This window comes from Schistocerca americana, chromosome 3 (genome assembly GCF_021461395.2).
Source record: "Schistocerca americana isolate TAMUIC-IGC-003095 chromosome 3, iqSchAmer2.1, whole genome shotgun sequence".
NCBI classification, from domain to species: Eukaryota; Metazoa; Arthropoda; class Insecta; order Orthoptera; family Acrididae; genus Schistocerca; species Schistocerca americana.
This window is the reverse complement of record NC_060121.1, coordinates 537,943,220-537,959,362: the sequence shown is the minus strand read 5'-3', so window position 1 is coordinate 537,959,362 and position 16,143 is coordinate 537,943,220. Positions and strand designations below refer to the sequence as shown.

The 16,143-nt window shown below is 42.7% G+C and overlaps 1 protein-coding gene across 2 annotated transcripts in view; it reads left to right on the top strand.

Moving 5' to 3' along the window:
- Nucleotides 1–16,143, top strand: part of LOC124605171 (N-acetylneuraminate 9-O-acetyltransferase) — a 217,177-nt gene that overhangs the window by 77,312 nt on the left and 123,722 nt on the right. For both annotated transcript variants that reach the window (XM_047136683.1, XM_047136682.1), the window contains 2 exons: nt 537–677; nt 9,264–9,383. In XM_047136683.1, the coding sequence (XP_046992639.1) occupies nt 537–677; nt 9,264–9,383 (261 nt within the window). The remainder of the gene's footprint in view (nt 1–536; nt 678–9,263; nt 9,384–16,143) is intronic.

Sequence of the window (16,143 nt, the reverse complement as noted above, 5' to 3'; positions counted from 1 at the left end):
TAAAAGAAGTGATGGAAAGAAATATTTATGAAAACACCCTCAGTAAAGACAGCTGTCAGCAGTTAAACACAGCGTGAGATGCTGCCATTGGAAAGTGGAATTGGGCACAGTGGCCTTACAACCAAAACATTACCTTATAAGCCATCGGACTGGGTACCAGTAATATCACAGGCAGTAATACAGCTGTACAAGAATGGCAGCAATAACAACATGAGTTGCCACTTGGCAGTGGTCCAGGAGTCTTTGGTCGAAAGCCGTGGATTTTAAACCACTTGAACACCTGGAAACCCGAGAGAATTGTGTCAGTATATATCACCATGCATTAGTATATATGTGTATACATTTTTTCCCCATTATTATGAAAAGGATAGTTGCTACTCACCGTATAGCCTTGTTGGCGAAAGCTCATTTTTGACAGTCTTTTTTTGTTGTTCCTATCTGTGACTCAGCTAGTGAATAGCAAGTATCTTTTTCATAATATTGTGACATTGCGTCCTGGATTTTCCATTTTTACATTTTTTGTTCTTTATTTACAGGCAATAAACACACTCTCGGATAAGACAAAGACTCAAGTTCTGTGGGTTCTCCAGGCACCTGTAAATGCTGAGAAACTTCAGCCACATAGGTCCATGATAACAAATGAACAAATTGAACTCTATAACAAGGCTGCTTCTCAGGTAATCATCTGTAACTTGGGATTAAATATGATGTCCACATATGTTAATTTAGGTTTTATATGTAACTATTAGCAGAATGTTTGCTGTGAACTGTGGTATGCAGAGACTGTCAATTTATTTATTTTGTATCATAAATTGAAGTGTTTAGAACAAAAACCATCTGAATAAGAACTATCCAATTTCAATTAATAATAAAGTAGTGTCTTCACTCACATTCCAAAATTGAGAGATTTTTGTGTTGGGAACTTGTGAACTTAAGTCATATTAGATAGAAAAAATTTAGAAAAAATGATAAACAAATTACGTTACCAAAAGTTTATATTTGTTTCAGGATACTTTTGTACTAGATCAGAGAATAAATGTACCTTCGTGCCTCATCCTAGGAACTCCATATATCCTAATGCCTGTAGAATTCAATGATAAAATGCAACTGGTATTTTAATACAGGAGCTGCAAAATGTTAAAGGAATTTTCGGTGTGAAATGTAAGATTTATTATCTGCTGAGCGTGGAGTGGTGCTCAACTTCTCACAACGTATCTACATCTGTATTCTGCAAACCACCATCAGAAGCATGGCAGAGGACACATCACATTGTACCAGTTATGAGGGTTTCTTCCTGTTCCGTTCATGTATGGAGCAGGGGAAGAATGATTGCTTGTATGCCTCTGTGTGAGCAGTAATTATTCTAATCCTGTTCTCACGACCTCTATGCGAGTGCTACATAGGGGGTTGTAGCATATTCCTAATCATTTAAAGCTGGTTCTTGAAACTTTGCCAGTAGACTTTCTCAAGATAGCTTACATCTGTCTTCAAGAGTCTGCCTGTTCACTTTCTTCAGTATATCTGTGACGCTTTTCCACTGGTCAAACAAACCTGTGATCATCCGTGCTGCCATTCTCTATTATACATTCAATATCCCCTGTTAGTCCTACCTGGTATGGGTCCACAAACTTGAGCAGCATTCTAGATCTGGTCGCATGAGGGATTTGTAAGCAGTCTCCTTTGTAGATTGATTCTAGTCCCCCAGTATTCTACTCAATAAACTGTGTTACTGATGACTGACACTATATGATCATTCAATTTCATATCCCTATAAAGTGTTACACCTAGCTATTAGTAGGAATTGGCCAATTCCAATAGTGACTCGTTGATATTATAGTCATAGGATACTATGTTTTTTCGTTTTGTTAAGTGGAAAATTTTACACTTATTAACATTTAAAGCAAGTTGCCAATCTCTGCTTCACTTTGGAATCTTGTCAAAATCTGACTGAATATTTGTGCAGCTTCATTCAGATAATACTTCATTATAAACACTGCATCATATGCAAAAAGCCTGATTTTATTACTGTCTGCAAGCTCTTTAATTTGCAACACGAACACTAAGGGTCCCAACACACTTCCCTGGGCACATCCAATGACTCTCCATCCAAGGTAATGTGGTGTATCCTCCCTACCACTAATGAATTTCACTTGATATCCCATATGATCGTACTTTTGACAATAAGTGTAGGTGTAGTACTGAGTAAAATGCTTTTTGGAAATCAAGAAATACAGCATCTACGTGATTGACTTGATCCAAAGCTTTCAGTATTTCATGTGAGAAAAGAGCAAGTTGGGTTTCACAAGATCATTGTTTTCAAAATCCATGCTGATTGGCATTGAGGAGGTCATTCTGTTCAAGATATCTCATTATGTTTGAGCTCAGAATATTTTCTAATATTCTACAACAAATTGATGTCAAGGATATTGGACAGTAGTTTTATGGATTACTTCTACTAGCCTTCTTTTAGATGGATGTGACCTGTCACTTTTTCCGAGAACTGGGCATGGTCTTTCGTTTGAAGGATCTATGATAGGTTATAGTTAAGCGGGGCTAACTCAGACACAAATTCAGCACAGAATCTGAAAGGGATTCTATGTGGCCCTGGAGCTTCGTTCAGCTTTAATGATTTCAGCTGTGTCAACATCACTGACACTAAAAATTAATTCACTCATTTCAGTGGCATGAGGGTCAAATTGGGGCAATTTATTTGTTTTTTCCTTTGTAAGTGAACATTTGAAAATAGAATCAAGCATTTTGGCTTTTGTGTTACTACCTTCAATTTTTGTTCCTGTCTCATTCATGAGTGACTGGACATTAACAATGCTTATGACAAGAATTTTTTTGGGTTTTATTAAATATGAAATAACAATATATTGCTACAGTAATCATGGAAAGCATCACACATTGCTCTGGTGGCAGCCAAACACATTTCATTCAGCATCTTTGTTTTACACAGCAGCTTTGTTTTACATGTTATGCAGTAATCTCTTTCCTTTAGAATTTTCTTTATGGTGACTGAATCCCATGGAGGTTCCCTCCAATTATGAGCTGTTCTACTGGGTACAAATCTGTCTAGTGCATGGCCAATTATTCTGTTAAACTGGAGCCAGAGTTCCTCTACGTGCTCGTGCCCTGAGCTGAAAGTTTAAAGTTCCACAGTGATATGACACTACCAATTCTTTTATCTACACTACTGGCCATTAAAATTGCTACACCACAATTTAACCGACAGGAAGAAGTGCTGTGATATGCAAATGATTAGCTTTTCAGAGCATTCACATAAGGTTGGCGCCGGTGGCGACATCTACAGTGTGATGACATGAGGAAATTTTCCAACCCATTTCTCATACACAAACAGCAGTTGACCGGCGTTGCCTGGTGAAACGTTGTTGTGATGCCTCATGTAAGGAAGAGAAATGTGTACCATCACGTTTCTGACTTTGATAAAGGTCGGATTGTAGCCTATCGAGATTGCAGTTTATCATATCTTGACATTGTTGCTCGCGTTGGTCGAGATCCAATGAGTGTTAGCAGAATATGGAATCTGTGGGTTCAGGAGGGTAATACGGAACGCCATGCTGGATCCCAACAGCTTCACATCACTAGCAGTCGAGATGACAGGCATCTTATCCACATGGCTGGAACGGATCGTGCAGCCACGTCTCGATCCCTGAGTCAACAGATGGGGACGTTTGCAAGACAAAAACCATCTGCAGGAACAGTTCGACAACTTTTGGAGCAGCATGGACTATCAGCTCGGAGACCATGGCTGCGGTTACCCTTGATACTGCATCACAGGCAGGAGTGCCTGTGATGGTGTACTCAACAATGAACCTGGGTGCACGAATGGAAAAACGTCATTTTTTTCAGATCAATCCGGGTTCTGTTTACAGCATCATGATGGTCGCATCCGTGTTTGACGACATCACGGTGAATGCACGTTGGAAGCGTGTATTCGTCATCACCATACTGGCGTATCACCTGCCGTGATGGTATGGGGTGCCATTGGTTATACGTCTTGGTCACCTCTTGTTCACATTGACGGCACTTTGGACAGTGGACGTTACATTTCAGATGTGTTACCACCCGTGGCTCTACCCTTCATTCTATCCCTGCGAAACCCTACATTTCAGCAGTATAATGCACAACCGCATGTTCCAGGTCCTGTATGGGCCTTTCTAGATACAGAAAATGTTCGATTGATGCCCTGGCCAGCACATTCTTCAGATCTCTCATCAATTGAAAATGTCTGGTCAATGGTGGCCGAACAACTGGCTCGTCACAATACGCCAATTACTACTCTTAATGAAATGTGGTATCGTGTTGAAGCTGCATGGGCAGCTGTACCTGTACACGCCATCCAAGCTCTGTTTGACTCAATGCCCAGGCATATCACGGCCCTTATTACGGCCAGAGGTGGTTGTTCTGGGTACTGATTTCTCAGGATCTATGCACCCAAATTGTGTGAAAATGTAATCACATGTCAGTTCTAGTATAATATATTTGTCCAATGAATACCTGTTTATCCTCTGCATTTCTTCTTGGTGTAGCAATTTTAATGGCCAGTAGTGTAGTTTACTGAACACACACATCTTCCTGCTGTTTTTTTTTTAGTTGTCCTTTGTACTTTGGTACTCATTGTTGCCACCAATGCGTCATGGTCACTGATACCAGTTTTGATGTGGACATCCTCAAAGAGGTCTGGTCTGTTTATTGCCATTAGATCCAATATATTCCCACCATAAGTGGGGTTCCTATCTATCTGCTCCAGGTAGCTTTCGGAGAAGGCATTTAGTAAAGTTTACCAGGCTGTCTTATCACATCCTCCACTAACAAAACTGAAATTTTCCCCATTCATTGTTGAATGATTATAGTCTCAACCGATGATTACTGTATGATTGGGGAACTTGTGTACCAGTGAACTGAGGTTTTCTCTAAAGTTTTCAGTTACATCAGGAGATGAGTCTGTCGGCATAGTGTCAAAAATTAATGTCACTGTGCTTTAACTGAAAAAGTTCTGGTGCTTCCTTGGTTGAAAAATTGTTAATTTTAATGTGGTAATTGAAAATCCAAGTCTCACACACACACACACACACACACACACACACACACACACACACACAACTTGTATGATTATATTGTGCTGTCTGATTACACTGTGCCAGCACTACAGCTGGAGTGGGTTCTGGGTTGAGGGGTTGCATCAGGTGGAGTGGACAAAGGTTGAAAGGAGGTACGGAGCTGGAGGGAGGAGCACCATTGAGCATGTACAGCACACACCGGTGAAGAGAAGTGTATTAGAAGGGGAGAAAAGGAACACAGAGGAAGTGTACTGCAGGATGGATGAAGTTAGTTCCCTGGGCAGGGCTGGAAGTGGAAGTGTGGCAGGGGCTAGCGAAGATTGAGGATTATAGGGTAAGAGGATGTGTTCTAAAAACAACTCCTATCTGTGTAATTCAAAGAAACTGATGATCAATAATGGAGGGAAGGATCCAAGTGGTAGATGTTGTAAAGCAGGCATTGAAATCAAGCACGTTTTCTTCAGCAGTGTGTTTTCCCTCTGGGTGCTACACTCTGCTCTTTGCCACAGTTTTGCAGTTCATGTTCATTTTGGTGTACAGCTGGTTGACAATCATGCCCATACAAAACTGCAGCAGAACTGGTGTATGAGATGACTGCTTTCGCAGTTGGCCCTGTCTCTTGTAGGATAGAATATGCTTATGGGGAGACTGGAATATGGGATGTGCTGGGTGGTTGTGTCGGACAGGTCTTATGCCTAAGTCTTCCATAGGGATGTGACGTGTGATAAAAGCAGTTTAGAGTAGATGTGGTGTAAGGACTGACTAGGATATTATACAAATTGGTTGGGTGGTGGAATACCACTTTGGGAGGGCTGGAAATGACTGTGGGTAGGATGTTCTTCATTTTCAAGCACGATTATGTGTCATCAAAGTGCAGTCCATAACATTGGATGTTGGGAGGTGTGTGTGTGTGTGTGTGTGTATGTGTGTGTGTGTGTGTGTGTGTGTGGTGGGGGGGATTCTCCATGCCTTTTGACAACTCCAGATAACTAAATCCTAAAATTGAATGTTCGCAGCAATTGGACTGTATTGAGATTTCCTAAGATTGCAGTTAATAGTATGAATTCCTGTTCCGGAAATTCTGCATCATTACAAATCTCTTGTGGTTGGGCATATTATTTTTTTATTTATCTTTAATTATGTTTCACTGTCTCCTGGGTTGATGTTTGATTTCTATGCTTAATCCTCCAAAAGTTCATTTCTTTTGGCCCTGTACACCTTTCTGCACAAAGAAATACTGTATTCTAAAAGCTTGAATCTCTTGGTTTTGCATATATCCGCCGAGCCGCCATGTGGTGAATAGGTTCTTTTTCTGACCTTGTTAAACTCTATGTTGTGTAATTTTAATCTTACTGTGAGTTTTGAATTATATCCCTCATACCATTGGTCCATTTTATTTTGCTTTGGTATTCTTGTTAGGGTATGATACTTTGAACGGGTACTGTTAATTCAATAAAGATCATCTCAAGTGAAAAAATACTCTTAGTTTCCAGAAAATCAGCCAACTTCATATACAACCATCCTACATTTTGTTGTTGTGAGTGCTACAGCCTCAGTGAAGTGCTGATGTGTATATTCAAAATGTGCACACACATATTTTGATATTACACATCAGTGAGATATAAATCTTGTTAACAGAGATCATGCACAACAAAAATTCTTGAAGTGACCAAATAAGATTCTGAGTATTAATCATCAAGTGAGGTTATACATTTTTTCTGATTTTTGAAAGAATGCAAATAACAGAAATATATGAAGTTAAATTATATCCTCCAGTTTGATATGCAATTTTTAGTTCCCACGTGGTCCAAAGTGATGTCCATTCTACATAAAATTTCTTCAGTAAAAAAAGTCAAGTTTCGATATGATATCCAAGAAGCTATTGGCATGAAACTTCTTGGCAGATTAAAACTGTGTGCCGGACCGAGACTCAAACTCGGGACCTTGGCCTTTCACGGGCAAGTGCTCTAGCAACTGAGCTACCCAAGCACGACTCATGCCCCGTCCTCACAGCTTTACTTCTGGCAGTACCTCGCCTCCTACTTTCCAAACTTTACAGAAGCTCTCCTGCGAACCTTGCAGAACTAGCACTCCTGAAAGAAAGGATATTGCGGAGACATGGCTTAGCCACAGCCTTGGGGATGTTTCCAGAATGAGATTTTCACTCTGCAGCGGAGTGTGCGCTGATATGAAACTTCCTGGCAGATTAAAACTGTGTGCCAGACCAAGGCGAGGTACTGGCAGAAGCAAAGCTGTGAGGACCGGGTGTGAGTCGTGCTTGGGTAGCTCAGTTGGTAGAGCACTTGCCCGCGAAAGGCCAAGGTCCCGAGTTCGAGTCTCGGTCCGGCGCACAGTTTTAATCTGCCAGGAAGTTTCATATCAGCGCACACTCCGCTGCAGAGTGAAAATCTCATTCAAGTTATTGGCATATATATTTTGACTACTGGGATGATTATCAGCTTCAGATGGTCCAAACAGTGGTCATATATATCTTACTGGTTGGTTTCAAACCAATTGCCTGTTATTATTGACGTTGCTCACATATTTTTAGTAGAGTTCAACTCCCAGGTGTACTAGGCCATTTGATGCATGTCACTATTTCGGCACATGTGCTGTTATCCAATGAAAGTAACAGCTTTTCAGTGTTTTCTGCTCTGGCTGTTGATGTCTTTATGAGATCTTAATAAACTGAATGTCTTATTACAAGCCTTCCATAAGTTGTTCCTTTTTGTAAGATTTTGTGAATAATGGCATGCAAACATTAAAACTAATTTTACAATACAAGAGAAGGAACGTTGCTACTCGCCATATAGCATAGATGCTGAGTCGCGATAGACACAATAAAAAGATTCACATAATCATAGCTTTCGGCCATTAAGGCCTTTGTCAGCAGTAGACACACACACACACACACACACACACACACACACACACACACACACAGATATGCAAGCTCAATTTGCACACACGTCTGCAGTATCAGAGAGCTGAAACTATACTTTCCATTGTTTAAAACTAATTTTGTCATATGGCACTAAGAGCCAGAGACATGACGCCAACAGTGTCCTGCAGTCTGGTTTGAGTTCAAAGAGTGAGTTCACTAAACATCATTGTTTGAGGCACCTGAAGACAATGGTTGAAATACTGCATGGAGAGGCAGGGGATTAAGCAGATGGTACAGGAAACAGAACGGTATGAAAGGCATAATTGTGACTGTAATGAAAGTAAAATGAGTGCTTACAATATGTGTAGTCAGATAAATGTAGTGTAGATGGATGAAGGAAGATTTGTCCTGAATTCTAAGACTAAAAGAAAAATTTATGGTACTACCGAATGGAATGTGGGTAGATTACATTAAAAAATATCTAGTAGCAACATGATTATCAGTATGTGAAGACCAAAATGTGTGGAAAGGTCTAGAGTGGTCAACAGCAAGTAGTAATGTCAAATAACAAAGATGGGTGGCGGTGAGGACAAGGAAGAGGAGGATTATCATATGAATACAGTTTGAGCTAGAACAGCAAGTTCTGATACTTCTTAATGTAGTGCGTTGGATAAAGATCTTTATGTCACTAGATAAAATATCATTATTTAGTCTTGTACTGGTCCATTACTTTTAAATTTTAAGTAAAAAGACACAAACAAATATATTGCTGTTTGCCAATTACCTTTTTCATATTGGCAACTGTGAAGGTTGAAACTAAATTGTCATTTTGTTCAGTTTCTTCCCTGCATAATACTGTAAATCTTGTCAGTCAAATTCTTTAACAAAACAAATCGTGATTGTATTATAGCAAATCTGTTTTCCAGTATTCTCATTTCTTAGTAATTCTTTTTTCCTTTCCTTTTATCTGCATCTAATTTCTTTTCATGTAAACCTATCATTTAATCTAACTGCTTTATTCAACTCTCAATGTGTCCTTATCTTTTCCCCCTGTTGGCTTTCTATCCCATATTTTTAAATATTATGTCAATGTGCATATTTTATTTCATTTTTTAAAATCTGTTTTGCTATTATTCCAACAACACTTTTGTAGATAAAAAAATTACCTCTATCTTACGCTATGTGCAGGGAATGGAAAGTTGAACTGTCAATCCATAATTTGGTACTGAATGTACATCTGGCAGATTAGCCTTTTTATAAAGGTGAGGACTAACTAAATGATTGACTTCTTCCAGATTCTATTACACAGCAGAGCCCTGCTTTGGTCTAGCACAAAACTTGTCGCACAAGGAAGTCCTGATGAAACTACTGATGGGATTCATCTTGGACCAACAGCTCTGAAATATGATACTCAGGTAAGTTTTCTATAATCAAAAATTTGTGGGCAAAAATTATGGGCAAATTACTTTTGGAGACAGTTTGTGTGCTCTATATGTTGTTAATTTATTTAGTATTCAATTTATAAAGGAAACATTGTCAGGTGACATCTGAAATGTTTGCTTGCTCATTCTGAAAACTCTTCTCTTGTAAATGTCTGCTTCTTTATTAACAGTGTGATAATATATGTTAATATTTTACATATGTTGAACTAGCAATCGCCCTGGCTTCGCACGAGTAGCACTAAGTATTTATGGTCAGATGACTTCTCTGGCATAGCAGTAATTTTGTTACTGGCCCAATGAATAAAGTTTTGATTAAAATGCAGAAAACTATGTTAGGTAACTGAATATCAACATTTTCATACAACTTACACCTGCAACCCGCTTAACGATGCAAACTGGGCATCAAAACCTCCATGCAGTTGTGGCCGTTTGTTAGTGGGGTGATTGCTGGCCTGCTTTTTATCCTATACTAACTTTCGGAGCTGTCCAGTAACTGGAAATCACCACTGCAGCTGGCATGGTAGGTCGCAGCTCCCATTGTCACCACTAGCTGTCACTCCCAATGCAGATTAAATAGGGAACAAATAACATACGTACCTTCTTAGAACTTGGCAATTCCAGTGCCAGTCTGGTGTCAGTATCAAAATATCTGCAGTAGTTACCGATCTCAGTCGTCACATACAGATAGAAAAAGACAGTGAGAGACTTCAGTTTATAATATGTAAGGAAGGAGAATATATTGTAGATGTATAGATCACAATAATAATAATCTTGTGAAGGTTAGTGGCGTGGAGCAAGTATTTAAATTGGATACTGTTGTGACTCGCCGATCATTCAAAGTGCCGCCGCGCAATTACGCGCGTCCTCTACATGCGGCGCTGTCTGCCAGCCGTGCAGCAGCCGCACCACCTAAGCGGCCAGCCAGCCAGCGGCCGCTAGACTTGGACTCAGTGCTCATTCGAATGTTACCGTGTTCACATGTCTTGCTTTGTCAACTTGCTCAGTGACTTACACGTGTTGTGTTGTTTTGAAATATGTCTGTTCAACTTGACGTTATAGCAATTGGCGACGAGGTAGTGGATTTTTCCTTTTCATCGTTGACCCACAGGTTTCCATGGCTACTGTCGAGCAACTGTTGCAAGGTCTCATTGAACAGCAAACGCTTCTAACATCGGCGATTCGCAATTTCGTCGCGGCATCACATGCGGGACGTTTCTTGTTGTTGCCTATACCTCCTTTTCCTCCTCACGACGAGACAGCGGAAGACTGGTCTGATTATGAAAAACGTCTTCGACAGCACTTCTTGGCATTTCATGTTACGGACGAACAAACATGTAAGTCTCTGTTCCTTTCATGGATTTCACCTCAAATGTATCGGCTGTTGTCGCAGTTGGCTCCTTTGAAAGATCCTGCGTCTTGGTCCTTTGTTGAAATGTGCTCACTTCTGTCTGTCTATTTTCCAAAGCAAACGCATGTGGTAGCTTCTTGTGTTGCCTTTTATCATTGTCAAAAACAACCGCATCAATCCTATCTTGCTTGGGCTGCTGAACTTCACGGCCTCAGTCGCAGGTGTCAATTTGTTACTGACGTTCAGAAAGAATCCTATGCCAATTCCATGGTACGGGATGCTGTTATCCAGTCGGCGCCCGACAAAGAAGTTCGGCAATGTGCCCTTCAGTTGGCGAATCCGACTCTAAATGAAGTCCTATCCATCGTGCAGTCTTTTGAAATTACTCGCGCCGCTGGGGCGCAAATAGAGGTGTGGGGTGATGTCGGGGAAATACAACCTCTGTGTGCCGTTGATGACCCGTGCGGTGCGTCCCCGCCAGGTGACAAGGCCGCAGTACGCTCCCACACGCAGCCTCGGCCTAACTGTAAACAATCCTCTAAGAAACTGCAGCGAAACCCCCAGCAACTTCCTTCATGTCTGCGGTGTTTTATGAAACATTCACGCGAGGATTGTCCCCAACGTTGGGCTGTGTGTCACTATTGCGTAAAGAAGGGTCATGTGTCTTCCGTTTGCAAATCCGACCGCATACATGATGTTCATGAACATGATGCTGATTCTGATTCCGTGTTGTCTGTCAATTGTACTTCTTCCCTTTCAGGGAAGTTATTCCTCACTGTCCAAATACTTGGTCGAGATGTTCGCATGCAGGTGGATACTGGTTCTGCTGCCACTATCATTAATTCTCAGGCATATCTTCAGTTGTCATTCGGCAATTACGGACGTACAATAAACAGAAGATTTCTCTCTTGGGACAATTTAATGCTGAGGTATCTTACAAATCCATGGTTCGCTCTGTTCCCATATTTGTGGTTGACCAGAGTAACGCAGAGAATCTTTATGGTTTCGATGCCTTTCGTGTTTTTGGGTTCTCCATAGATGACTCTGTCAATATGGTCTCTGATGCTATTCCTTATGCTCAATTGGATTCCTTGTCAATGACATTTTTGTCCCTTTTTTTCTCCTGGGTTAGGCCGTGCAAAAGACTTTGAAGCTCATATCACACTCAAACCCACTGCTCGGCCTAAGTTTTTTGGGCTCGGCCCATTCCTGTGGCCCTTCGTGATCGGGTAAAACGGGAGCTGGATCATCTCACTGCTTCAGGGGTCTTGCTTCCTGTCACTTCCAGTGAGTGGTCCTCTCCTGTCGTTGTCGTTGCTAAGCCCAATGGTGATATTCGTCTCTGTGGCGATTTTAAAGCCACTGTAAATGCTCAATGCCTCATCGACACTTACCCTGTGCCCCGACCTGAAGAATTGTTCACTAAACTTGCGGGAGGCCAGTAATTTTCTAAAATTGACCTGTCAGAAGCTTATCACCAACTTCCTCTCGACGCTGCTTCCCGGCAGTTTCTGGTCCTTAACACGCCTTTCGGCCTCTATCAATATCAACAATTGCCATTCGGGGTTGCCAGCACCCCGGCTCTCTTTCAGCGATTCTTGGAACAATTATTGCTCCCTGTCCCTGGGTGTATCAAGTACATGGACGACATTGTTGTCACTGGCTTCACCACTGAAGAACATCTTCAGAATCTCCGCACGCTTTCTCATGTCTTTCAGACTGCCGGTCTTAAGTGTAATCTTCAGAAAACAAAATTTTTTCAGGCATCTATCACGTGCTTGGGGTTTTCAATTTCTTGGGATGGTATTCGTCTGCTTCAGCAAACTGTCGCTGCGATCGATGCTCTTCCTCGCCCTGCATCTGTTAAGGAACTGCAGGCCTTCTTGGGGAAAATAGCATACTATCACAAGTTTTTACCATCTGCTGCGGCAGTGGCTCAGCCGTTGCGTCGCCTGTTGCATAAAAACGTGCCTTTTCACTGCTCCGCATCATGCGATGTGGCTTCCAAGAAATTGAAGACTATGCTGAAACAGGCTCCGTGCCTGGCTACTTATCGATCTGGCCAACATCTTGTTCTTGCCACGGACACCTCTCAATACGGGGTTGGTGCAGTCCTTGCTCACCGTTTTTCTGACGGCTCTGAACAACCCATTGCTTATGCCTCCAAAACGCTCACGGATGCCCAACAAAAGTATTCTCAAATTGAAAAAGAAGCTTTGGCCATTATTTGTGCTCTTCATAAGTTTGGTTTTTTTTCTCTATGGATCCAAATTTGATCTTGTTACGGATCACAAACCACTTGTTTCCTTCTTTCATCCACCATCGTCACTTCCTGACAAGGCTGCACACTGCCTCCAGCGTTGGGCTCTTTACTTGTCTTGTTTCAATTATGAGATTCATTTCTGGCCGACGGCTCAACATGTGAATGCTGATGCACTGTCTAGCCTTCCCATGGGTCCTGATGTGGCATTCGATAGGGACGAACTTTTGTGTTTCCACCTGGATGTTGCCGAGCAGCGGGTTGTGGGCGGATTCCTCATCACCGGGGACCGGCTGGTGGCTGCTACGGGTTCTGATCCTACCCTCTCCCGGGTTTTACGCTGTGTTCAGAAGGGTTGGCCAGATCGTCCGTCCGCTAAGACTTTTGACCCGTTGCGCAACTACTACGCTTTGCGATACCGCCTCACGGCTAGGGATGGTGTTATCCTCCTTTCCACCGACAATGCTTCGCCACGTGTGGTGCTACCTGCGTCTTTGCGTGCTTCGGTCTTGCGCCTCCTTCACCAAGGTCACTGGGGTGTCTCTCGCACAAAATCTCTGGCGCGCCGTCATATGTACTGGCCTGGCATCGACTCTGAAATAGCACACATGGTCGCTGCCTGCGGCCCTTGTGCGTCACAGGCCGCTGCCCCGAAGTCATCTTTGTCACCGTGGCCTTTGCCTGAGATGCACTGGCACTGCATTCATGCTGACTTCGCGGTATCTTTTTTAGGTACTTATTGGCTCCTCGTCATTGATGCCTACTCTAAATTTCCTTTCATTGTCCGTTGCACGTCGCCTACCACCGCGGCAACCACAAGTGCTCTCGCCCGCATTTTTTCTTTGGAAGGCCTTCTCTCTACTCTTGTTGCTGATAATGGTCCGCAATTTGCCTCTTCCGAATTTGCAGATTTTTGGGCTCGTCACGGCGTTATGCATGCCACGGCCCCTGTCTTCCATCCACAATCAAATGGTGAGGCTGAATGACTGGTCCGCACATTTAAGGCTCATATGCGGAAACTCCTGACTTCTTCTGCTGCTGCTGATGCGCTTCTCCAGTTTCTGGCTTCTTACCGTTTCACCCCCATGGGTGACCACAGCCCGACTGAGCTCTTACATGGCCGACAGCCCCGCACGCTACTTCATCTTCTGTGGCTTTCCACCTCACGGCCGCGGTTGCCTTCGCTTGGCCGGTTCATCGCCGACGACCTTGTCGGAGTATGGGGATATGGAAGGCGGCCAAAATGGAGTCCGGGCCATATCTTACGACACTGTGGCTGATGCCTGTATGAAATCCAGACAGACACGGGTATTGCAGTGCGTCATTCGGACCAGCTTCGGCCTCGTGTGCTGGCAACGCCTGTTCCGAATGCTGCTACACCACCTTCGGCTCTACTGACGCTCGGGATCTTGGCATCTCTCATTACTCACAACGCAGCCCTCTCACCGTCATCTCAGTGCCAGTACAAGAACGGATGCCACCAGGAGACATGCCCATGCAGGAACCGGATGACCACCATCTGTCGAAGCCAATCTATTCGCCTCCTTCTCCTACACACGCCGACACATCGCCCATGTCGCCTGTTATATCAACTGGACTTGCCGCAACGGGCAGATTGGTGCACGAGGCCCTTAACAGATTCGACCCCTATGTCTCCTGTCATCTCGACCCATTATCATCGGGGACACTTCCGTCCATACGGGAAGCCTCCTCCTCGAGACTTTACGGCCAGTCAAACAACGCCTATGGACGTTAGCAATCTACAGGCCACCTCCATCAAGATCAGTGCCAAAATTTCAAAGGGGGGAAAAGTGTTATGACTCGCCGATCATTCAAAGTGCCGCCGCGGAATTTTGCGCGTCCTCTACATGCGGCACTGTCTGCCAGCCATGCAGCAGCCGTGCCACCTAAGTGGTCAACCAGCCAGCGGCTGCTGGACTTGGACTCGGTGTTCATTCGAATGTTACCGTGTTCACATGTCTTGCTTTGTCAACTTGCTCAGTGACTTATATGTGTTGTGTCGTTTTGAAATATGTGTGTTCAACTTGACGTTATAGGAGATACAACTTGATAACTTTCGTGTCTAAACAAATTTTGCAATTAGGAAAGGAGGACCTTCAGCTTAATGGTGAATCTGAGTGACATTTATATTCTGGCCAATATCCTCATCATTGAGAGGTAAGTGTTAGGTTAGAAGGCAGAGTGAAAAGTAAGTCGTCCACCAGGGGACTTGAGCCCCTAAAACTTTGTTTCCAGGCATGCACTTTACCGCTAGACCAGCAGGCCCAGCACGGATTTTAGTAAAGTTCTGCTGATTTTAGTAAAGTTCTGCTACTCTCTAGAGTTGCTGCAGCTCTACTATTAGGTAGTAATGACACAATTTTCACAGTGGCACGGACCTTCAGTTCATCATAGTTCAGCCTATTTCCATGAAATATTTGTAAATTATGTACACAAACTTTCCTCATGAATCAGACCATCTATTAGTCAAAACCATATTAAGATCCCTGCAGTAGTTCCTGAGATTAGCCTGAACATACAGACAGAAAACATGGTGTGAAATAAGTCTTTTTATTAATTCTTTTGTAACCCTCTGTTTGAACATAAATAACTTCTGTAACAACAGAGAAAACTGTCTGTGTGTCCATGTACTAAACACTGAAAGTTCTTCATGAAATATTAATCTAAGCCACAAACAAAAATTATCACAAGTTTTTTTTCCAAAACAGTAGGATGAAGTCCATGTGTGGCTTGTAAGGAGAGGTCCCCAGGGATGGGGTCAATTTTTTGAAACCATCTATGCAGTGAAATCAATATAATAGAAGGAAACATTCCACGTGGGAAAAAATTATATATAAAAACAAAGATGAGGTGACTTACCGAACGAAAGCGCTGGCAGGTCGATAGACACACAAACAAACACAAACATACACACAAAATTCAAGCTTTCGCAACACACTGTTGCCTCATCAGGAAAGAGGGAAGGAGAGGGGAAGACGAAAGGAAGTGGGTTTCAAGGGAGAGGGTAAGGAGTCATTCCAATCCCGGGAGCGGAAAGACTTACCTTTGGGGGAAAAAAGGACAGGTATACACTCGCACACACGCACATATCCATCCACACATAC